The 25,822-nt window shown below is 35.5% G+C and overlaps 1 protein-coding gene across 1 annotated transcript in view; it reads right to left on the bottom strand.

Annotated features, from left to right (window-relative positions):
- Nucleotides 1-25,822, bottom strand: part of Dpyd (dihydropyrimidine dehydrogenase) — an 810,982-nt gene that overhangs the window by 110,998 nt on the left and 674,162 nt on the right. Inside the window, 1 exon segment of the mRNA XM_047549961.1 lies at nucleotides 10,786-10,965. Within this exon segment, the coding sequence (XP_047405917.1) occupies nucleotides 10,786-10,965 (180 nt within the window).

Below are 25,822 nucleotides of genomic sequence, written 5' to 3'. Positions count from 1 at the left end.
ACATTGAAGACAAATTATTTAACCTTGAGAAGCAAAGTTGGCCAAACAGAAAAGATGGTAAGAAATCATGAACAGAACCTACAAGAATTATGGGATATCATGAAAAGGCCAAATTTAAGAATTATTGGGATTGAGGAAGGCTTAGAGAAACAAACCAAAGGAATGAACAATCTATTCAATGAAATAATATCAGAAAATTTCCCAAATCTGAAGAATGAAATGGAAAACCAAGTACAAGAGGCTTACAGAACTCCAAACATATAAAATTACAACAGACCCACACCAAGGCACATTATTTTGAAAATACCTAACATACAAAATAAAGACAGAATTTTAAAGGCCGCGAGAGAAAAGAATCAAATTACATTCAGAGGAAAAGCAATAAGAATATCAGCAGATTTTTCAATCCAGACCCTAAAAGCTAGAAGGGCCTGGAACAACATATACCAAGCCCTGAAAGAAAATGGATGCCAACCAAGAATCTTATACCCAGCAAAACTTACCTTCAAATTTGACGATGAAATAAGATCCTTCCATGATAAACAAAAGCTAAAGGAATTTACAAAAAGAAAGCCAGCATTACAGAACATTCTCAGCAAAATATTCCATGAGGAAGAGATGAAAAACAACGATGCAAATCAGCAACAGGAGGCGACTAGCCTAAAGGAATAGCCAAATAAAGGAGAAACCAAATCATGTCAAAAACAAATATGAGTCAATTGACTGGGAATACAAATCATATCACAATAATAACCCTGAATGTCAATGGCCTGAATTCATCAATCAAAAGACACAGACTGGCAGATTGGATTAAAAAGAAAAATCCAACAATATGCTGCCTGCAAGAGACTCATCTCATAGAAAGAGACACCCATAGACTAAAGGTGAAAGGATGGGGAAAAACATACCATGCACACGGACACAGCAAAAAAGCTGGAGTATCCATCCTCATTTCAGATAATGTGGACTTCAAACCAAAACTAGTCAGAAGGGATAAAGAAGGACATTACATGCTGCTTAAGGGAAGCATAAATCAGCAAGACATTAACAATCATAAATATCTATGCCCCGAACATTGGCTCATCCATGTACGTCAAACAAATCCTTCTCAATTCCAGAAATCAAATAGACCACAACACAATAATACTAGGCGATTTTAACACACCTCTCTCACCACTGGATAGATCGTCCAAACAAAAACTGAATAAAGAAACTATAGATCTCAACAACACAATCAACAACTTAGACTTAACGGACATATATAGAATATACCATCCAACAAAGAACGAATACACTTTCTTAGCAGCACATGGATCCTTCTCTAAAATAGACCATATTTTATGCCACAAAGCTACTGTTAGCAAATACAAGAAGATAGAGATACTACCTTGTACTCTATCAGATCATTATGGATTGAAATTAGAAATAAATGACAGAATAAAAAACAGAAACTTCTCCAATACCTGGAGATTAAATAATACACTATTATATGATGAATGGATAACAGAAGACATCAGGAGGGAAATTAAAAAATTCTTAGAAGTAAACGAGAACAAAGACACATCATATCAAAATCTCTGGGACACTATGAAAGCAGTACTTAGAGGAAGATTTATTTCATGGGGTGCATTCAAAAAGAGAAGTAGAAATCAACAAATAAAGGACTTAACACTACAGCTCAAAGCGCTAGAAAAAGAAGAGCAGACCAATACCAAAAGTAGTAGAAGACAGGAAATAGTTAAAATCAGAGCCGAAATCAATGAAATTGAAACAAAAGAAACAATTGGAAAAATTAACAAAATAAATAGTTGGTTCTTTGAAAAAATAAACAAAATTGATAAACCCTTAGCCACACTAACAATGAAAAAGAGGGAGAAAACTCAAATTACTAAAATTCGGAATGAACAAGGAAACATCACAACAGACACGAGTGAAATACAAAACATAATTAGAAGCTATTTCGAAAATCTATACTCCAACAAAACAGAAAACCTCGAAGACATCAACAAATTTCTAGAGACATATGAACTACCTAAACTGAACGAGGAGGACATACACAACTTAAATAAACCAATTTCAAGCAATGAAATAGAAGAGGTCATCAAAAGCCTACCAACAAAGAAAAGTCCAGGACCAGATGGGTTCTCAGCCGAGTTCTACAAAACCTTTAAAGAAGAGCTCATTCCAATACTCCTCAAACTATTCCATGAAATAGAAGAGGAGGGAACCCTCCCAAACTCGTTCTATGAAGCCAATATCACCCTGATACCTAAACCAGACAGAGACACATCGAGAAAAGAAAATTTCAGACCAATATCCTTAATGAACATCGACGCAAAAATTCTCAACAAAATTTTAGCAAATCGCATACAAATATATATTAAAAAGATAGTGCACCACGATCAAGTGGGTTTTATCCCAGGGATGCAAGGTTGGTTCAACATACGGAAATCAATAAATGTCATTCACCATATCAACAGACTTAAAGTTAAGAATCACATGATTATTTCAATAGATGCAGAAAAAGCATTCGATAAAATACAGCATCCCTTCATGCTCAAAACACTAGAAAAAATTGGGGTAGTGGGAACATTCCTTAACATTATAAAGGCAATCTACGCTAAGCCCATGGCCAATATCATTCTAAATGGTGAAAAACTGAAAGCGTTCCCCCTAAAAACTGGAACAAGGCAGGGATGCCCTCTTTCACCACTTCTATTCAACATCGTCCTTGAGACTCTAGCCAGAGCAATCAGACAAACCAAAGAAATTAAAGGGATACGAATAGGAAAAGAAGAACTCAAACTATCCCTGTTCGCTGATGACATGATTATATATTTAGAGGAACCTGGAAATTCCACCAGAAAACTTTTAGAACTCATAAGTGAATTCAGTAAAGTAGCAGGTTACAAGATCAATGCTCATAAATCCAATGCATTTTTATACATAAGTGATGAATCTTCAGAAAGAGAAATTAGGAAAACTACCCCATTCACAATAGCCTCAAAAAAAATAAAATACTTGGGAATCAATCTCACAAAAGAGGTGAAAGACCTCTACAATGAGAACTACAGAACACTAAAGAAAGAAATTCAAGAAAACCTTAGAAAATGGAAAGGTCTCCCATGTTCCTGGATAGGCAGAATTAATATTGTCAAAATGGCTATACTACCTAAAGTGCTATACAGATTCAATGCAATTCCAATTAAAATCCCAATGATGTACCTTGCAGAAATAGAGCAAGCAATTATGAAATTCATCTGGAAGAATAAAAAACCTAGAATAGCTAAAGCAATCCTCAGTAGCAAGAGCGAAGCAGGGGGTATTGCAATACCAGATCTTCAACTCTACTACAAAGCAATAGTAACAAAAACGGCATGGTATTGGTACCAAAATAGACAGGTAGATCAATGGTACAGAATAGAGGACTTGGACACAAACCCAAATAAATACAATTTTCTCATACTAGACAAAGGTTCCAAAAATATGCAATGGAGAAAAGATAGCCTCTTCAACAAATGGTGCTGGGAAAATTGGAAAACCATATGCAATAGAATGAAATTAAACCCCTATCTCTCACCCTACACAAAACTCAACTCAAAATGGATCAAGGACCTCGGAATCAGACCAGAGACCCTGCATCTTATAGAAGAAAAAGTAGGTCCAAATCTTCAACTTGTTGGCTTAGGATCAGACTTCCTTAACAGGACTCCCATAGCACAAGAAATAAAAGCAAGAATCAACAACTGGGATAGATTCAAACTAAAAAGCTTTCTCTCAGCAAAGGAAACTATCAGCAATGTGAAGAGAGAGCCTATGGAGTGGGAGAATATCTTTGCCAACCATACCTCAGATAGAGCGCTAATTTCCAGAATCTATAAAGAACTCAAAAAACTCTACACGAAGAATACAAATAATCCAATCAACATATGGTCTAAGGAAATGAACAGACACTTCACAGAAGACGATGTACAAGTAATCAACAGATATATGAAGAAATGTTCAACATCCCTAGTAATAAGGGAAATGCAAATCAAAACTACCCTAAGATTTCATCTCACCCCAATTAGAATGGCGATTATCAAGAATACAAGCAACAATAGGTGTTGGCGAGGATGTGGTGAAAAAGGAACACTCATACATTGCTGGTGGGGTTGCAAATTAGTGCAGCCACTCTGGAAAGCAGTGTGGAGATTCCTCAGAAAGCTTGGAATGGAAACACCATTTGACCCAGCTATCCCACTCCTTGGCCTATACCCAAAGGACTTAAAATCAGCATACTACAGAGATACAGCCACATCAATGTTCATTGCTGCTCAATTCACCATAGCCAGATTGTGGAACCAACCTAGATGCCCTTCAGTTGATGAATGGATAAAGAAACTGTGGCATATTTATACAATGGAATATTACTCCGCAATGAAGAATGATATAATTATGGCATTTGTAGGCAAATGGACGAAATTGGAGAATATCATGCTAAGTGAGATAAGCCAATCTCAAAAAACTAAAGGACGAATGATCTCGCTGATAAGCGGATGAGGACATATAATGGGGGGTGGGAGGGGTTAGCATTAGGTTTAGGGTTAGGTTTAGGGTTAGGGATAAGGAGAGCGGTAAGAATGAAGGAAAGAAGGACTGTATAGAGGGAAAAGAGGGGTGGGAGGGGTGGGAGGGGTGGGGGGGAAGGGAAAAAAAATAAACATCATTGCCCTATGGGGAAAAAAAATAAATAAATAAATAAAATAAAAAAAAAAGAGAAAATAATTTATTGTTTTAACTTCAAGGATGATACTATTACATATTTATAGATTGAGGAAATTTCCTTCTATTAATGGATTGCTAAGGGATATTATGAGTGGATGTTGGATTTTATCAAATGCTTTTTCTGATGCAAGGACTTATACCCAGAATACATAAAGAACCCCTAAATTTCAAATAAGAACAATTAAAAAGTGGCAAAAGATTCGAACAGATATTTCACTGAAAGAAAAAAATATATGAGTAGTCAATACAGATGAAAAGTGTTAAATCTCATTATCAGGGAAATAAAAATTAAAATCTTAATGAGTTATCCATATACATATACTAGAATGACTAAAATTTAAAAGACTGAGCATATTAACTGTTGGTTGGAATGTGGAAGAACTAAACACCTACCCACATCTGGTAGGAATGTAAAATGGTACAAACATTTTGGAAATCAGTTTGGAAATTTGTTGGTAAAATTTATATATCTACTTTATGTCCAAAAGAAATTACAGTCCTAGGTGTTATCCAAGATAAACAGAAATATATAGTCAGATAAAGAATTATGTAAGAATGCTTATAAAATATATTTATACTACTAAAAAAGTAGAAACATATCAAATGCCATTTTTAATGTTTTTCTTCATTTATATGATTATTATAGGCAGTTTTGGTTTTTTTTAGTTGTAAACGGACAGCATGCCTTTATTTGCTTATTTTTGTATGCTGTGCTAAGGACTGAACCCAGTGCCTCACCCATGCTAGACCAACACTCTGCCACTGAGTCACAGCCCCAGTCCCTCAAATGCCATTTGAAACAAATAAACATATCATAGTACATTTATAAAACGACATTATTTACCAATAAAAAGAAGTGAACTATAAGATGCATAGTAATATGATAAATTCTGGAACACTGTGCTGAGTGAAAGATGTCACAAAAGGCATACTTTGTTTGAATAATGTTAAAGAACATGAAGAAGCTTATCTATGTTGATAGAAAATAGATGGTACTTGTTACTGGTGGTGCTAGGGGACAGAAGACATCTGGGAAAGTACGCAAGGGATCTCCTGAGGTGTTGGCAATGTTCTATACCTTAACAGGATTTCATGGCATGTACATTTATCAAAACTCATTAAATGTTCATTTGAGATCTGTGTATTTTTTCTCTGTATAAATGATACCTCAATTTGGAATAAATAAATAACACAGCACAAACTTTTCCTTCTTCTCTCTCTCTTTTTTTTTTTTTTTTGTTTGTTTTTTTTCTCTTTTTGCAGCTCTGGGGATGGAACCCAGGACTTGGCACAAGCTAGAAAGTCACTCTACCTCAGAGACACTCTCCCAGTATTTACTAACTTTCAGGTTGTAAAAAGGAAATACTCTGTTGTTCTTTTGAGGTTGCTAATATCAGGCTCTTTGTAATGGTGATACTGTTGACTTTGAACGTTCCTTTTGAATACTTTGTTCTCCACACTGGAAAACTTGCTAGATAGTTAGATATTAACATATAAAATTACAACTATATAAAGTAGTTCTATGACATTGTGTCTCTTTTGGTTTTAAAATAAATAAGAATGATGCATCTGGACATATGGATATAATTTTAGTTTTTACCATCAAAACAAAGTCTTATTTTCAGAGTTACTATACAAGTTCCATGAAAGCATTTCTGATTTTAACCTAAGAAAGGTCTTTTAATGAGCACAGATTATGTTGACTTATTAATATCACCAATGTGTATTTCATCATGTTTTAGTATCTACTGAAAGTAATTTGGCATGTTTGCTGTTTTCTTCTAAAATGACTGCTATTCCTGAAAGTGCCTGGCTGGAATTTTAATTATAAATGGCTTTCTTTTTTCCTCCTAAATAAGAACACCACAGACACTTTGTGCAATTTAATTCTATAAACATGTAGCATTGTTCTAGGTGCTTGAAGCTCCAGTATAAATAAGACATGATCTCTGGTCTTAAAATGCTCATAATGAGTTGCAGCAGTGAATGAGTAGACAACTTGGAGACTAATATTAATACTAGTTAAATGAATAAAGAGCAAGGAGAACAGAGAAGAAGTGATGTGACTTTTCTAGAGAGAAAGGAAGATAGTCACAAATTGCTTTACAAAAGAAGTGAAATTTAAGGCAAATATTAAAATAAATTAGTGATTGATCATCATCATTCAGCAATTGAGTTACCATGCTGTAGCTCTTACTGACACTGTGCTACGTACTGGCACTGAAAATGTGTTCTGGGCTCTCAAGAAGCTCATAATCTAGGCACACTTTGCTATATCAAGGAAGCATAAATGAGGTTCACCTGCCTACCTCACCGTTTCTATTCAGGTTTCTTACCCTCTGATTTTACTAAACTAGATTCATACACAAATGGAGGTTTAAGTTCAAAAGTTCTTTCTTCTGATATTCTTTCAGGTGCAATGAAGAAACTAATGGCTAGTAGTCAAGGGACTATTAACTCTAAATGCTACCACCATGGCATCTTCTTATAACATTCATGTATTCACTTACCCACTTATTTGATCAACATTTATTAAGCCCTGACTGGGATAGAAAGATGGATAAGACAATCGACACTCTGCAGCAGAACAAACAGCCATGTAAAAATTTAATTGCTGTCTGATACCTGTTGCAAGTGAGGTTCAGGAAAAGTAGGAGAAATAATTTTGGTGTAGAGGGCAGGGAGTAACTTGAAGAGAAGTTGGTGCTGGAGAATTTTTCCTCAGTGAATTGGATAGCTGCTCCAGATGCTAGAAACAGCATGTGAAAAAGTGTGCAGATGCCCAGTCATAATCAGCAGGTTTGGATTCTGCTGTTTCCATTCCAAGGCTCTCAGTAGTCTTGCTTAGGGGTGCTACTCCCGTCCCCAGCACAGAACCATGAGGACATTTCTTTCCATTCTTTTCTGATTGCAAAATTTGCTATTCAAATAATGGAGTGCTCAATTTCTTTCATGTCTTCTTCTGCAAATAATCTTGACATAATTATTCTTTCCCACACATGAAAATGCCCAATAGTAATATTTTCATATTTCTATTACTAAAATATATATTTTGCCTCCAACTCCAAAGAAAAATTTCTGGATTAATGTGTACTTGCAAATATATTATCATGATACTTCTTATAAGCCCTTATTTAAAACTCCTGGACTACATGTATTGACTCAGAGCTGTGTTTTGGAGGTTAGAAAAGTAAAATGGTCTGTATGTCATAGTTTATCAAATACTCCCACCTCTACTCCCAACGAAGTGTTGGCCAGCAACCTGGAACCAAACGTATTAGTCTCTCTGTAATAAAGATTTAAATGTTCTCTAAGAAGAATAAATACAGATTATAAATAGCCTCACATCAGTTCAGGTCAGGTTTTCTGCCAAATATAGTATGTAAAAATATTTGATTTCAGCGCTTTTGCTGGGTTCCAAATTTTTAAGTATGGTGGCCCTGTATTGTGGTTATCATCATTTTGAAGCTTTGGAAACAGGTTTAAAGGGGTTAAGTAACCTACACAAATTGCCTTAGCTGGTAAGTAATGGAGCTTCATATAAGCCCAGCAGTCTTACCCTAAACTCGGCTAAACAACTATTGGCCTACTTGCAGGTTCCTGAATGGATATCTCCCTTCTCTGGCCATTCAGAATCCAGTGTTAGATTTCTACTCTTGCCTCTTTCTATTTTATTTCTTTTCCAGCTCAAAAATCATTCACTTCTAGCTTTCTCCATCCAGAGATGTTTGTGTCCTGCTCCTTGCTAAGTTCTCATCCCCAACTTTTCTACTGCTATTCTTTCTTTCATTCCTTTTGGCAACACAAATCCTTGCAACCCTTCATTGGATTGATGTGTGAAAATGAAGATTCCTGGTTGAATCTCCAATCACCAAATCAGGATGCATGGCTGGGCCTGGGAATCTACATTTCTCTCATGCATAACTCAGAGATTTGTAAGCACAAATAGTTGGAGATCAACTATATGTGAAAGATGAAGTAGAGTAAAAATTGTACTTCCCAAAAACTTTTCCTGTCTTAAGAAGTCACCTATATCTAGTGGATCTTTCTAGAAAGGTACACTACCTTCTCTCATCTTCATGCTCTAAGGTATAAAAGAATCAGGCCATTCTTTCGCTAGTAAATGAATATATGAGTTGCTTGGGAAGACATACATACATGTGTGCACACATGTACACACACACACCAGCAACAAAATGAATGAACAATTAGGAAGTCACCTGTATTCTGGATCAGAGCATTTTGATTTACTACTGGGGAAATTAACCTAAAGGGGATATTCCCCTATTGTTTTAGTCATGTCAGCCCTACATTGGATAATCTAGGAACATAAACTTATAACCATCTGCTTGCTCCTCAGTTCAGAGTTGAGAAATGAATCATTATTATAATCACATAGGCAAAAATTTTTTTTAACAATTGATAATGCTGGAAATTACACTTATGCTGATGAAGGCTGGACTTACCAAAATTAAGCCTGAATATAGATTCAAAGAAAATCAGTTTCCATTTATGTCATTGACACACATGTCCCTATCATTATCTATCCTTTTTTGAATACGTAAGTTTTGAAATGAGTATGAAAGTGCTTTAAAGACAAAATGTTACAGTATAATGCTTCTACTTTCATTTCAGTCACATGGCAACCTCCCAAATTTGAGACAATGCTTTTATAAAGGGTCATAAACTATCATGTCAGAAGCAATTTCCTTGAGATATTTACGTTGAATGAGCATAATGTCATTTGTGAAAAAAAATTATTTTTTAGTTATTAACAACCTGAGGATATTGATAGTCATTGATAAAGGCAAGAACTGTCTACATACTGCAGACTCAGTTTATGATAATATGATTAGTTACACTAACAATGCTGCTTAGGCACTGTCTTGCTAATTATAATATTATAAATATTAATGTCACAGCCTTTCTGTTTGATTGCCACTCTTGGAGTCATTCATCATGATATTTTCCTGAAACCCACATTGTAAGATTTTATTTCTTTCCCTCTCTTCTTTCTCATCATTGGGCCTGCAATCATACACATTATTTTTCAAGAAGGCTTTATTTTTGGCTGTCTGCTAGGAGAGGGACAGTGATATTTCCCATTATCAGCAGCCAGTTTTAAGATGTTCTCTTATTCTTGCTGAGTCCCTCCCCCAGTTATCCAAGGCACAGTACCCAGGGTTTTTGTTTTCCATTCTTTTTCATGTGACCTGTTTCAAGTTAAGATTCATTTGAATTATTAAATGCTTCCTTAAAGAATCTTTTTATACTGCCTCTCCTTTTTTTTTTAAAGTTAATTATTGATGTAGTGACAAGCTGAAAAGACTAAGAATGATAATTTTTTTCTTCCCCTCGTTCAGGACTCATGAAATGTCTTTTGACAATGGTTGCCTATTTAGAATAACACAAAGGAAATACAAAGGCGAAATGCTGAATGTTGTTTTAGAAAAGAGTTGCTGAAATCACTGTATTATACAAAATGTAAATGTAGTGTATATTTCTCAGAAAATAACTGTTAGTGAGAAAGTTGGGATATAACCTTTTGAGCCCAGGTTTAACCACACAGCAGAAGCAGTTACAAAAGATACTGATTAGATTTTAATTTTAAAAACTTCATCATATTATTCTGGACTCCAGTGATTTGATTGTCTTGAAAATAGAAAGGTAACGTTATAATTTCCAGAGATTGTTAAAGAATAAAGAAATCTCCAGTCTCCCACTAGAAAGAATGCCAGTCATCACCACAGTAAGCATGAATTTGGAGGCACTTTACACTACAAACTTCAATCTTTTCCTTTTATATGACCTTGTGTTATATTGGTTTTATAAAAAGGTAACTCACAGACCATCATATAGCTGTAATCAAGCCTGCTCCAGAATGATTCTACTGCAGAAATCACATCGGCAGGCACTGTATTTCCTCTGTTAGTGAGAAGGTAGGAAGGCAAACAAGTCTGAAATAGCAACACGCTGAAGCAGAATTCTCAAGGATAACATCAGGAGGTGAGCACATACCTTTCCCATGAGCTCAGCAATACGTGGAACTGGTTTCCCTTTCTGGTGGCTCACAGTGGCTGGACTCTGCCCATCCCAGTCTTGTAGCTCTTCAATGCTGCTCAGATACAGCAGGGCTTTGAGGCCAGTGCAGTAGTCTTCAATCACAGTGAAATCCTGATTCTGAACGGCACTGCACACCTGGAAAAGATGGAGCAACCAACCCAACATCAAACCAAGAGCTCGTTCTCCAACAGATTCACTTTTCCTACTCCAAGGAATATTTATGTTAGGTACCAGGCACTGATCTAGGCATGATGGAAAAAATGGCTGCCTGGGGTTGCGGGTGGTGAGGAGGGAGGTACTGCAGAGGGGCACAGGGGAACTTCCAGAGATGATGAATGTTTTCATTAACTTGCTGTGGTAATGGTCTCATAGGTATTCACACATTTCAAAATGTATTAAATATATACTTTATATATGTACAGTTCATTTTATGTCAGATATACTTCAGTACAGCTGTCAAAAATTAGGTCAAATAGGTTGAATGTTCAAGTAGTCAAATTTGGCAGGAAGACATTTTAGCTTCCATCTTCCCTCTACCGGGATGTGCTGCTCATCCACATAACTCAACCTTCATTTACCCTGCTTATGTCTTCACCCTCCTCTGCTTCTGTCCTCCTTTTTTGTTCACTACATTCCAGTCACCCAGGTCTTTTCTCCTTTCCTCACATTTTCCATGTGATTTCTCTTCATTTGTGCTTTTCCACAAGATGTTCTTGCTGCCTACAAGTCCATCCCTTCTGTGCTTGGCTAACCACCAACCACTATTCAGTCTCCTGGTAAACATCACTTCTTCAGGGAAGCCTCCAGGAACCCAGAGCAGGTTAGGTATTCATTCACTCAGACATCTTTGACTTTCAGTTATTGAATGTTACATAGTTGACACAGGGCTCCCCAGTTAAACTGAAGCTTAAGGAAAGCAGAACCATATTTATGCTGATTATATCATCCTACAAACATAGGACTTGTCACAAACATGTTAAGTGAATGGCAATCAAGAAGGGATTTTGTCTTAATCATGTCAAATTATACTGGACAATCCAGGAACACAAACCTCTTTCCCACCCCTTATTTCTTGGGAGATAATAAGTCATAAAACAGAAATTAAGGAAGATTGAATTAGAGAAATTCAGAGGCTTCCAATAAAACTATACTTGGGATTTTGTGACTGTAGTTGGGACTTAAGTTAGAGCTTGAGAAATGTGGATTTAGAGAAGGACTTCTAGCCAGGCGCAGTGGCACATGCCTGTAATCCCAGCACCTTGGGAGGCTGAGGCAGGAGAATTGCAAGTTCAAAGCCAGCCTCAGCAACTTAAGCTCTAAGCAACTCTGCAAAGCCCTTCACAAAATAAAAAGTAAAAAAGGGCTGGGGATGTGGCTCAGTGATTAAGCACACCTGGGCTCAATTCCTGGTGGTAATAATAATGATGATGATGATAATAATAATAATAATAATAATAAAGAACTTCTGAGGTGATTATTTCCAAAGTTATTTCTCCAATTGGATACCACATGTATACTGTAGAGACTCATTTACAATTGTCAATAGAACCAAAGAATCTATGCCTTAGAAGGAACAATTTGAGCATTAATTAAGACAGTTATAGCTTTCTTAGAGTTGATGTGTGTTTTTTTTTTTTTTTACAGAACAATTATAGAGAACATCATTATAATTTCCTCCACAGGTATTCAAGTATTTTTTAAGCTGTAAAAGTCAACTGATGCTTTATTTAATCCTCTTTGTTCACTCTCAGATCCTATTTTTTTATAGTATATTCTTATGAGTGTGCTTTTACTAAAGTCTTAAAATAATTCACCATATGAACATAAAAAAATCAGATTTTGAAAATCACATCATGTCACATACTTTATAAGATGTTCGTGACTATTGTGAAAACCTGCTGCTAAAAGAAATCTGGAAATACTTTGCAAGAAATGAATGGTAAAATTTAATCTGAGTTACTCTAATTTTTGCTAATGAGAAGATACCAAAGCTATTAGTTCTCTTAATCCATAGACATGGTGCACTTTGTATATGGTAGGTTTGGTCAAGGGGTGAAGTGTTCAAAATGTAAACTTGATATCAAAACTGTGGAAGGATGCAGGGAGGCCTAAGGCTAAGAAGCCTTCCTCTTTCTCACCCCTATTTCTTTATCCTACAGTGCCAGTGCTATGCATAATTGGAAGCTAGAGTGAGCATGTCAAGAGGATACAAAACCTGAAGAGGGAGAAGAGACTATGAGATAGCAACTGAGCAGGGAGCTGGGGCACATGCCTGCAATCCCAGTGGCTTGGAGGCTAAGGTAGGAGGATGGCAATTTGAAGACCAACTTCAGAAACTTAGTGAGGCCCTAAGGACTTAGAGATCCTCTCTCAAAATAAAACATAAAAAAGGGACTGGGGATGTGGTTCAGTGGTAAAACACCCCTGAGTTTAATACTCAGTACCCAAAAAAAAAGAAGAAGAGAAAAGAAAAGAAAAAAGAGCAACTGAGGATGACTGGATTAGGGGACAAAGCTGGAGTCCACTAAGAGACATGGATACTGGAGGGACCACTTCAGTTATATTTAATCAAATGACAAATGTCATATTATTTATGTACCTTCATAAAGTGAGTAATTTAATTTGTACTCTCTGCTAAAAATAAACCTATTAATTTTCCTGATATAGACCTTGACAAAGGAGAAACTATTCTGATAGTAGAAAATTTACACATTGATGTTTCTTTAAAATTTCCAATACACATACAATTGTCTGGGGATTTTATTAAAATGCAGAATCTGGTCTGGAGTGGGACCCTGGAATGGGGTCGTGCATTTTTGAGGAATTTCCATTTTATGGTGATGTTTTGGATCATACCTAGAATAGCAGTTTTAAGCATTGGTAGGATGAAATGCTGTCTGTGAAGCAAATTTCTTCTAGACAATTTCTTCTTCATTTTATCAATATTTTCATAGTCCTTTAAAAAAGTGCTACTTATAATAAGAAATTACGTTTGAAGAAACAAGTAATTTTGGCGTTAGTAATATGACTAAAAATAAATCTTCAGACGCAAGCAGACCATTGGAAACAGCATTGCCCTTGGGATCTGATCTCAGAAACCGAGTCTTCCCAGAAAGATGCCTTATTGTTGGATGACCCTTACATCTCATTGAGGGCTTCATCTCTATCTCAAAGGTAAATGGTCCCTTTTAAAACTCCGAACATGTAGCTGCTATGCCTAAATGGGTGTATTTTATATGACATCTCTTAATTGTTTGTTTAACAGCTCTGATTAGGACTCTTAATAGCTGTTAACGTGTTTGCTTAGGATAATTTGTAAGTTCTTTGTGGTGAAGGTTGGTTTCTCTTTCTTCGCAGCAGGGCATCAGGTGCCACTGTAAGGACAGTTGTCACCATTAATTATTTGTGTAAGTGTGAGTATCCCCACAGCTAAGCTGTCTTTAAAAGGGGCCTCTAGAATCTCAGCAGGACCAGCCCTACGTGGGGCTGGGTAGGTGATGGCCACCTCTGCAGCAGAGCTCGAAATGTGCCATAAAGTTCCCTCTCCACCAAGGTAGACACAGTGCTTTGAAGTTTCACTTTGAGCACAGGCACACTTAACCAAGGTCTGTCTCTGCAAAGTGACTGTACAAATAATACCTGGGAGGTAAAAAGAGGGCTGGGAGGGGGACTATTCCTTTCTCATTTTTCTTATTACATGAGATCGTCCAGATGAATAATAAATTAGCTATTTGTGGAGACGTACATCTTAAAAAATCTCCTTTACATGACTTATTTCTTTCAGTACTCAGAATAAGCCTGATTTAGGCAGGATAGAGGGTAATATTCTTACTTTAAAAATGAAAGAGCTTGGACTTAAAGTACCATTTCTTAAAGTCAAATCTGCTGGGTTTAATGCCACATCAAGTTAAGAAGTTAAGAGCACACACATAGAGGTAGGGCAGGATTGGGTTCAAACCACATCCTAACTTTTTATCTGTGAGCAGCTTCCTTCACTTAAAAATAGAGATTAAATACTTAGCACATAGGAAGCTAAGGTAATATACTTTAGTTCTCCAAATAGTAGCTAGTACTTAGTAAGCTACATTGGAGCCAGGAATAAATTTCATAATATGAATAAATCATTAGGGCATGAATTAGGTATGATATAATTTTTTAAATCTAGTGCATTTTTATTCTAGTGCTACTAAAATGGTCATAGAGCTTATTTTTATTTGCATTAAATAATTTCATATATACACATGTGTGTATAGTATATACAGTGTGTATATATGTATGTGTGTGTGTGTGTGTGTGTGTGTATGGCTTTGACCTTGTTGGAGTACATGTATCTGAGATCCTTAGTCATTGAGTAATGGTGTGAAAGGGGCTATTCTTTTAGCTTCTGTGTCCCTTCCCCCTCTTCCCAATCTAAAACAGGTAGATGATAACATCAGATTGTTATAAAGACTAAATTACAACATGAAGGTGGAAGTTTTGTGGAAATTATAACGCTCAGTCAGAATGGCACTAAACCTCATCGATATTATCAAGTAATCTAGAATTTAAAGTGCCTAGGGAAAGTCAAATCAAATGGAAAGTTTTCCTGTTTAAAAAAAAAAGCCAACTTCCTCTGAAATGTCAAAGGCAATTTATTAGGAAGCTATCAAAATGAGATTAAAAAGAGTGATCTCTGGTAAATAATTTGGCAAAGAAAAGCTCTGCAAAAGCAGAACACTCTGACATTGGCACATGCTTTTGTGCAACAGAGCAGCACATTTTTCATATGATATTTTAAAATGTGAAGAAGTTTTAAAATGGAGATCTTGATCTATTAGATGCAATTCAGACAAACTCAAGACCATAATTACCCCTTGCATTTCTTATAACATAGGTGGACAAACTAAAAATTCAGATCTTGGAAATATATGTATCCAGGACATATGCAAGTAAGGTATATATTTTAAGTACAAAGTAGTCTCAAAGTTCTTGTAAAATCATTAGTAAAAGGAATACTTGTGAGTAATTACACTTAAGCCAAAATTGGAAACTTCTCTGCAATGGTTCTCTCATTCCAAATTGCACTAATAAGAGTCTTATGTAGCTGGAAAGGGTTGAAACATCTTCCCATGAACCTGGTCCAGTTCTGAAACACTATTAAAGATCTTCCTTCCAATTCTTAAAAGATTTCCCAGAAAAAAATAAAAAGATCCTATGATCTCTCTACTAATCATTTTTGATTAATGTTAGACTATTTAAAAATATTTGTCTTTATAAAACATCTGTGACATTTCTTACATTGCTTTATAGTTTTTAAATGATGGTCAAAGTTAAAAATATTCATATAGTGATTTACAATTTTAAAATACACTCAGAAATAAGATTAAAGGAAATTTATTAGATGTTTGCACACCAACCTCCTTATTTCACAGACTAGGCATTCGGAAAAGTTGAACGATCTTTCTATGATGCTAAGCTGGTTGCAGGCAGAGCTGCCTCATCACCTACTCCAAAGTGACTCTGCTACAGCGCTGCCTCTTGAGTATCATCTGACTTACTCCATCCAGCACTTCCGAGAGGAAGACAGAGGAGGTGCTACGAATTCTTCAATAAGTGAGGAACCTGAAACACTGAATGCAATGAAACTAAAACACTGACTGCAATGCCCTAACTCATAAGATTAGTTGTAGTAGGGTCACCACGAAGACCCAGAAATTGTGAACTCTGCAGAGCTTCTTGTCTGTTTTTATTTCCATAAACTTCAATTGTTAATATGATGCAAGTATTACATAGTAAATAGGTACTTATTTATAATTTTATAAGAAGCATCTTATTGCAAAATGATTTGAAGTTTATTAATGAATGGCAAACAAGCACAGACTTAAAATTTAAAATCTTAAATCTTAATATTTGTATGACTTGCTTGAAGGTTTTCTGCTAAAACTGGAAATCAGACCTCTACTCTCTTTGGATGGAAACATGACTTGCAATTCCATCTGTCCATACCTACTGATTAAAAATATCAAGTTTTCCAAAGGCATGAAATCAGTAATTCCTCACTGAATTGAGTTCTGACCAGTACTGACAAACAAGTATAAAACTACACTGTTCTTTTTAAATTGGTGAATAATACATATTGCTAAAGTAATGATTCAGAATAACAATATTCCCCCATGAGCTTTTGGTACTACATAAACATGGCATTACTTACTGGAATTCATGAATAAAACACCAAAATTATAATTTTATAAAAATATAGGTGAAAAGACAGCCCCTGGAGATACATAGTACATAAGGAGCTAGATAGGGATATATTTGTATATTCACATAAAACCACAAATCTTAGTTGTTCTATCATATTAGTTTCCATTTGTTGGAGCTGTACAACATCAAAGTCATGATGTCCCTATATATTGCATTTAGCAGTAATGTAACGGACTACGTGAAGAAATCAAAGTGAGAGTTTCTAAGTAGTTTCCTGGCAATTGAGACAGCAGGCTCTTTCATCTGCTCTGTAACTGTGGCAGTGCATTGATTTAAACTCCTTCTGAGATCTCAAATGCTTTTATATTCTTAGGTCTCTCAAGCAGCTTTTTTTTTTTTTTTAAGTGATAAAATTCTAGCATTCAGCAGAATATCATCTTGTTTCCCCCAAAAGAAGAGGACTTATTTCAGCTTTGCTACTAAACTGCACAGGATCACTAAGTAAAATAGCTGTCCAAATGTCATCCTATTAAGAAATCTGGCTTTGAGTTTGGTTTTCTATGTTCTGACCATAGCAAATTGGATCGAGGAAAAAAGAACAACAAACAAATAGCCCCACAGATGTTGTTTTTCAAAGGTTCAGTTCAGAAAAAAATCCCCATGGATAAGCAGTTCTGCTTATTAAATATTTTCAGAGTTGTCTTTTAATTGCTACTTGCTGATAAATCCTAATGGTACAGGAGTGACTTATCTTGTTTTATTTTGTATATCACATATATCATTGTCAATCACATTACATATCCTCTTATCTAATCTTTTAAATTATAGATCCTCTGACAAATTTTAAGTTTATGAATTTTCCCATCCCCTCCTCCAATTGAGAAGGAATTTTATGGAGGTTGAAAGCCCATTTTTCAATGTCAATCTGTGGTTATTCTTTATCTAATTAATTTCTTAACTCAAGTTCAACTAAAGACAGACTAAAGAGAATAAAGTGTTTTCAAGGTATTTTGTACTGTGATCCAAACCACATTTTGCCAACCAGAATATTATTATCACTTCTCCAACTATTTTCTCAAAGGCAGCACAGGTGATGGCCACCCACTCAACTACTTCTCAGAAGAGCATCTGCAGGACTGATCTCTGCTGTACTTTGTGGATGACAGGACCGACTGAAGATGGTGATGGCCTGGGCTGATTAGTCAAAGGGCAGTGCCCTGCAGGCCAGACTGCCCCGCCCCTTTCCTTGTATCTGTCCTTTACAAAGTGAACTCCAACTGGATTCAGATCTCAATAATGACCTGAATGAAGAAATAATAATAAAAAAGAACCATATAGAGACACAGCACCTCTGTCTGCCTTTTATGCAAGGTTAGAGATAAAATGGGTGAGCTGGGAACAACATGTAGGGCCAAAGAATGGCGATTGCTATCTTGCCTCTTCAAAGATATTACTGTGGATGGCCCTGCTTCCCTGTGGACACAAACACAAAACTAAAAAGACTACAGCAACACTGGAGTCCTCTACACACCAGGCTCCTATGTGGACCATCCTTTGGTTGTGGGCTGTGGCTGCAGTTAGAGGCAGCTTGGCTACTTTGCTTCAGAGGCAGTGGGATTTTTCTACTAAAATAGTCTCTCATCTTCCTGGACTAGTGCTTTGGTAGAGCATTAGTAACAATTTTCAATTACTCTGCAGTAACACAGGTGGTGGAGCAAGGGCTTGCATGGTGCATCATGCATGCTCAGCACCGCTCACAATAAAAGTGGGGCAAGAAAGGGAAACTAAACATGCAAACAATAGCTATCAGATGACTCAAATCCATAATTTTAGGCAATCTTTCTTTTTCAACAGAGTCAACACAGCTGGGAAAACTCAATTTATCATATCATTTACTAAGATGCCACATCAAGTTTGGATCACAGAAGGAGAATAAGTCATAATGCCTGGAGAGGAAAAGTCTATGGGGGAATTAACATAGATTATTTTTTCTGGACTGTGAAATGGATAAAGGTATGTGTTCACTCAACAACACAAGCAGACACACAATATTCCAAGAGGTCAATCTGCCCACAATAAGAAAACATACATGAAAACAGTATCTTGAATAACACTGTCCACCTTTTGGCTCAAAGCGCCCACCCACAATTCAGTAGTTCATTTGATGATTAATCTATTATTGATAAAAAAAAATTTGTGAGACAATAGCATGTGTCTGTTATCAGAGACAAGATCTTGATTGAATTTCCAATGCATTCTGGGACACAAAGTTTACAAAGTTCAGCGAATTTAAGAGTAAGCAATCTACTACTGGAAAGCTGAGGCAGGAGGACCATGAGTTCAAAGCTAGCCTCAGCAACTTAGTGAGACCCTGTCTCAAAATAAAAAATAAAAAGTTCTGGCTAAATGACCCCTCGTTTGATCCTCGGTACGAAAAATAAATAAATAAAAGCAAGCAATCTACTTACTTATGGCACATACTTCCTGGAAGAGCAGACAAGTAAAGCAATATGGTCCTATATTTTTAAAAGAAGACTTTAAAACTGTATAAAAGACTTATTCTTGATTCCTTCGCTATTTGGATGAAAAAAGAAAACTCACAAAGTGTGCCATATTGTGAAAAAATAAAAAACACAGGGAAATAAATGGTGTGCTAGGGTTTTTGTTTGTTAGTAGGTCTGTTTTGCTTTTGGTACTAGGGATTGAATCCAGGGATACTTTAACATTAAGTCACATCCCCAACACATTTTTTTTTTTTTTTTTTTGAGACAGGGCAATTTGCTGAGACTGACTTTGGACTTGCAATCTTCCTGCCTCAGTCTCCTGAGCTGCTCAGATTACAGGTATGTACCACAGAACCCAGATGTTTGTTAGTTTTAAAACATAAAAATAAAATGCCTTGTCTTCAGCTTCCACAGATAATCTGTTGGAACATGGTGACAGATAAACAAATAGAATGTCCAAAGATGTAATTTTGTTTGTGTATTTCATTACAGTAAAGGGGTACATTTTTTTTGATTTGTGAATATGAGAATCAGCCTGGAAAAAAAACCACACACAGTCACTAGTAAAAGTTCTAGATTGAGGGTTTTAGGAGGAAGTTCAGGGCAAATGTATGATTTTTCATCCAAAAGGTGACACTTGAGAGTAAACAAGGAAACTATTCATGCAAATACTAGGACAACTGGCATAAACTGGATTGTCCTGAACAAAATTAAGATCTATGAATCTCTTATTTAGAAGGTTTGCTTTTTCAATTTTTTTAATTGAAGGGAGATTTTCACTTATCCTTATGAAATGCATTCTATAATGCTCTGCCAGTATTGGTTTGGTTTATTGTATAGTCACTGTGTTCCAAACAGATAAATATGTTTAAAAACTGACCATATTTAAACGTCACGAGAGCACCTTAGGTAAGTATCATTTATTTTGGTTAGCAGATGGGTAACCAAGGATAAGAAATTAAAGCATTTGACTAAGATCATACATCTAATAAATAGCAGAACATTATGGTCTTTCAGGTTTTTATGCAGGTCGCTGAGCATGAACACTGAACTGAATTCATAGGGTTGTTATTGCTTGAGTGGGAATTTGGAATCTTTGAGACCTGACTTTATCCAGATAACCCTAGATTTAAAGGGTCCTTCTTGGCCTCCACTTTTTAGAAAATGATAAGAAGATTTTGTTCTTTGGTACAGTTTTAAATTTACAAAGGAATTGAACAGACAGTACACTGAGTTCTCTCCAACCGCACCACCCACAATCTTGGCAGTTTCCTCATTATTAAAATCTTGCATCAGTGTGGCACATCTGTTATAGTTAATGAACCAACATCAATACTTTGGGATTAAAGTTCATAGTTTCATCAAGGTTCACTCTTTGCGTTGGACCTTTCGATGGTTTTTGACAAGTGCCTAATGACATATATCCATCATTACATTTTCACACAGAATAGTCTTACTGCCCTAAAAATCTTGTGCTCCATCTATCCATACCTCTTTCCCATCCCTCCCCTATCCGTTGGTGATTACTGATCTTTTATTTTGTCTTATAGTTTTAGCTTTTCCAGAATGTCACATAATTGGAATCATACATATGTAATCTTCAGACTGACTTTTTTCACTTAGCAAGATGTATTTAAGCTTCCTTCATATCTTTTTGTAATGTGTTTTATTTTATCAATGAATAAAATTCCATTATATGGATACATTACTTTATCCATTCACTTACTGAAGGATTATCATAGCTTTATTCACTTTTCACACACATCTTTAAAATAATAAATAAAAAAGTAAATAAATAATAAAAATTATTTTTCTGTATAGCCAAAATAACATTTTCTCAGTTAAAATAATAATTAGTCACCTGTATCCATATTACAATTTTCCTAATTGCCTCAAAATATTTTTTTATAGTAAGTTTATCCAAACCCTGATCTAATCCAGGACTGCAGGTGGCAGCTCAGCACCTTTCTCACTGCTTGAGTCTCTTGTAAAAATCCTACTGCTGGGGTTTGGTTGCTTTGTCATAGTATCCTTTATCGTTTTATGCTATCCCTTGAATCTCCTCTAAACTTGTACTCACTTTGAATCTCACTACACTCTCATGTAAAGTGAGTCCACCGGAATTCTGTCACGTGGTGACTCTCAAATACTTTCTGAGACTGTGGCATTCAGGGAGTGATGGTGAGCCCATGTATGGCTTCTGTCTCCTCTGTTCATGTGCATGCTCCCTTGTCCCACTGAACTTCAGTTAACCAGTTTAAGGATGCAACTCAGGAAGAGACAAACACAAGACAGACACAGGAGGAAGAAAGAAGGAGGGGAGTGAAGGCTCATAACCTCTCCAGGAACTCTAAAGATCTTTTGGTCTAAAGAAGATGGGGTGAGAAGGACAAGGGGCTGCAATGTTCCAAATCCTGTAAGCTGGGCAAAACAACTCCTAAGGGTGGGAAAGTCTGATGTACTTTACACAGTTAACTCAGTTCTTTTGTAACTGTGTTTCTTAATGCTTTTCTCAAATGTTTTTATGCTTATTGCATTTCGATTGGTATTTAGGTAGTGGTTATTGTGTTCCAAACACAGATAAATATGTTTACAAACTGATTACATTTAGACATCACAAGAGCACCTTGGTGAGTATCATTTTCTTCAGTTAGCAGATGGGTAACCTAGGGTCAGAAATTAAAGCTTTTGACTAAGATCATACAGTTAATAAATAGCAGAACAAAGATTAAAATCCTGGATCGGTCTTTTCCCATGATCCTTTTCTTGTAGCCACAGTGCAATTGTGCTTTCTGTTTTGACCACTACTACAAATACATCTGTTTCTCACATGAAAACAGGGAGATACAGATTCATATCTTAACAGGGATATAGAGATAGATACATACATATAGATCTCTATTATCTGTTTTCAAATGAGAGACAGATATCTGTGTAATATATAAAAGGATGCATATATATGTATATGTACTTATATAGAGAGATTCAGTATATATTTATATATGCTACATTTATACACACACACATCCTTATACACAAGTACCTGGGTATGTATGTTTACACACACACACACACACACACACACACACACAATCTTCTTGACTTCACTGGAGTTATGTCTCCACAAACCTTTGTGAAGTTGAAAATACCATAGCTTGAAAATGCATTTAATATACCTGACTGAACATCACAGCTTAAGCACACTTGTAGACAACTCATTGTTTTTCCTCATGCTCATGATGCTGACTGGAAGCTTTGGCTCATAGAGTTCTTGTAACATTTATATCTAATAAAACCATACATAAGTACCTAGTTCACTGTTTAAATTACTGTCCACATGTATTGGTTGGATTTCACTCACTAAGTGTTAGAGGCACAGTAGAAAGGAACTATGCCTATTAAACTCACCAGTGCACACCCAGTGCTTAGCATGCAAAGATCTGTGCCTGGGATCTGCTTTGTTCAATATATGAATGCATGATGCAAAATAAAGATGCTGCAATAGTACCATTCAATGACAAGCACAATTCTCTTTCATTCCTTGTCAAGAATGTATTTTTCTCTTCCTCTAATTATATAAATATGCCACAATTCAGAATTCACAATAATCCACAATAGAATATTTTAGCTCAACTTACTGCATTTAGCATCTATATCATTCATTGTTCCTTATAATTTTTTTTTTTTTGCATTATTACTTAATTCTTTGGGTATATCAATGTTTTTCTAGATGCAAAGAACCAGCTTCATTTATATGGAATTCTTTGATATTCAAAGAACTATCTTCCACAGCCTGGGAAGAGTCTATACATGAATTTTTGCACATTTGGTGTTCCCAATCTGGATACCTGAATCTACACTGCAGTTGCTAACTTAATTTTTTCTCTGTTGGCAGTCCCCTTTAATAATAACTGGAGCGATATGTAACTTAGGCTTCTATACAGCTATTTTTTTTTTAACAATGATTGAACTCATGGTTTCAAGTCTAATATATGCAGTGTTCAAAACTATTTATCTTCATACACAGAAGTGTATATGTTTTTCATTTAGGGCAATCTAGTTCCTAGTTATAACAAAGGACAGATAAAATGGAGCCAGGAGAGACTGAGGAATACAACTCTGTCCTGTTTTGTTTCTGGATTCTCTTATTTAATATTTTTGGGTTCTGCAGCACATACACTTCCTGGACAGACCAATATTCTCTTTCGATCAAAAGCAATATTTTTATTTTAAATGATTCTTTCTCTATCTTTAATCATTTCAGGTTCATATTTTAAATTTAAAGTTCAACACTTCATCAATTCACTCTAAATAGTTCAAGGTAAATGATCAAATTTACTATTGAGCAAATTTGTGCAAATATTGACATTTAGAATGATTTGCTCTCCTCTAATATATGTCCTGCAAAACTGCTGCATCTGAGCAGTAAAGGCCTTCTCTCCGTGTTTGATGAGGATGCTGCCAGGAATGTTTAATATCTTATGCTGGATTTTGACCACAAGAAAAATTGTTAGTCTCATCACTTCTTCAAAAAAAAAGTCTTTATTATTAAAAAATTACCCACTCATTCATTGTTCTTTTATTCGACAAATACTATATGGCACCAATCCTCTGGTTTCTTTTCACATTCTGTTATCCAACAAAATCTGTAACATCAGCAGCCTGTGGTTATGCTACTTGTTTTATTTCTGTCAGAATGTACCCATTGTGACCTGTCATGAAGACCAAATGAGATAAATGTTATCAGGCACTATTTACCAGGAAAGCATTCTTGGTATATGTGTGACACAGCACATCTGAGTAGTAAAAATTATTATTCAAGTTCTGAATCTTGTATCTTAATGTGCCACTAGTGTCTTGTGAGGCAAGGTGCCTTTTTTCTTCATATTGACTAATTTGAAAGATGTTACTCCACTGAGCTAAAGAATAAAATGATCACATCTATGCTGTAAACAGCTGAATCACACAAAGATGAACATATACAATTTTTTTGAGATTAGAAAATGATTGCTAAAATTATCATGCTTTGAAAGTGTAAACTAAAATCTCTTTACTGTTGCCTCCCTCCAAACCAATATATAAGAGGTTTTAAATTAATTATTGAACATGAATTAGGTTAACAAACGATAAAGTAAATGCAGGTAAGTTGGATTTTATGTGTTTTATATTTCAATCTTGTCTACAAAATGTCATGTTTTAAACCATTGCTTATATTCTGAATCTACTATGATGAATGTTACCAAATTGTGCAATTCTCTAATGTGTGATAGAATTGTTTCCTTTTAACTCCTAAATTATTCACATTTATTTTGTGTACTCCGGTGAGTTCACGCCCTATGAACATGGAGTATCACTATTTAGCTTCTGTAAAACCAGGCATGTGAAATGTGTGGTGTACTTGGTCATACTGAATTTGCCAGCAATTAAATGGATTCTTTTTCTTGCATCATTGTTTTCAGGCCCAGTTATGAGTCCTGGAACTTTTTCTCTCACCTTATATACTACGTTACCACATCTGGTGTTATCTGGATGGAGTTAATATCCGTGATGTAGTGATTGATTTAGGGAGATGGAAATGAGATTATGGCTCATGCCCTTAAAGCATGACAACTGAAATCCTATCATTTTCCACATGAAGAAATATGCTAAATATTATAATATCTGACATGTCTATCACTGTGGGATTAAACCAGTTATCTGAAACGGGGGTTTGATATTTTGATCCTTAGACATTATTTCCTTTTGTCTTACGAACACAGAATAATTGATTTGGAGATGATGGGATTTTATATTTGTATACCCTAATTTTTAATTCTAAGCATTTCAAGTCTGTTACCTTAAACAAAATTAGTCAACAGTAAGGACTGTTCCTTCTTCCTCTGATCATGTGGGCAGGACAAGAGAATAGGTAAAAGAGGATTTTAACTAGGAACGTTTACATTTCAAGAAAGTAGAATCTAGTTTGAAGTTTTCTAAGAATGAGGAATCACAAAAACATTAAATGTCTGGAAAATCTGACTGGTTAATATTTCCTAAATATTTAAAAATGATGACTTATAGAAATGGAGGAGTATGTTTTACCAACTCCCCCTTTGGAAGGAATTGTTTGATAGACCAATCATTTATTTTATTTAAAAACATGTACTTGATGTCAATGTGATTTTTTCCATGTCTTCCTCAAAGATTCACAATCTTCTAAAATTCAGGTTCATAAATATCTGAGAATCAAAAAGGATTTTTACCTTTAATATTAGATAACTTTTGACATATGTTAAACTGTCCCTAAGTATGTGGTTTTAAAAAAC

This window comes from Sciurus carolinensis, chromosome 1, assembly GCF_902686445.1.
Source record: "Sciurus carolinensis chromosome 1, mSciCar1.2, whole genome shotgun sequence".
Taxonomy (NCBI): Eukaryota; Metazoa; Chordata; class Mammalia; order Rodentia; family Sciuridae; genus Sciurus; species Sciurus carolinensis.
This window is presented reverse-complemented; position numbering and strand designations above follow the sequence as displayed.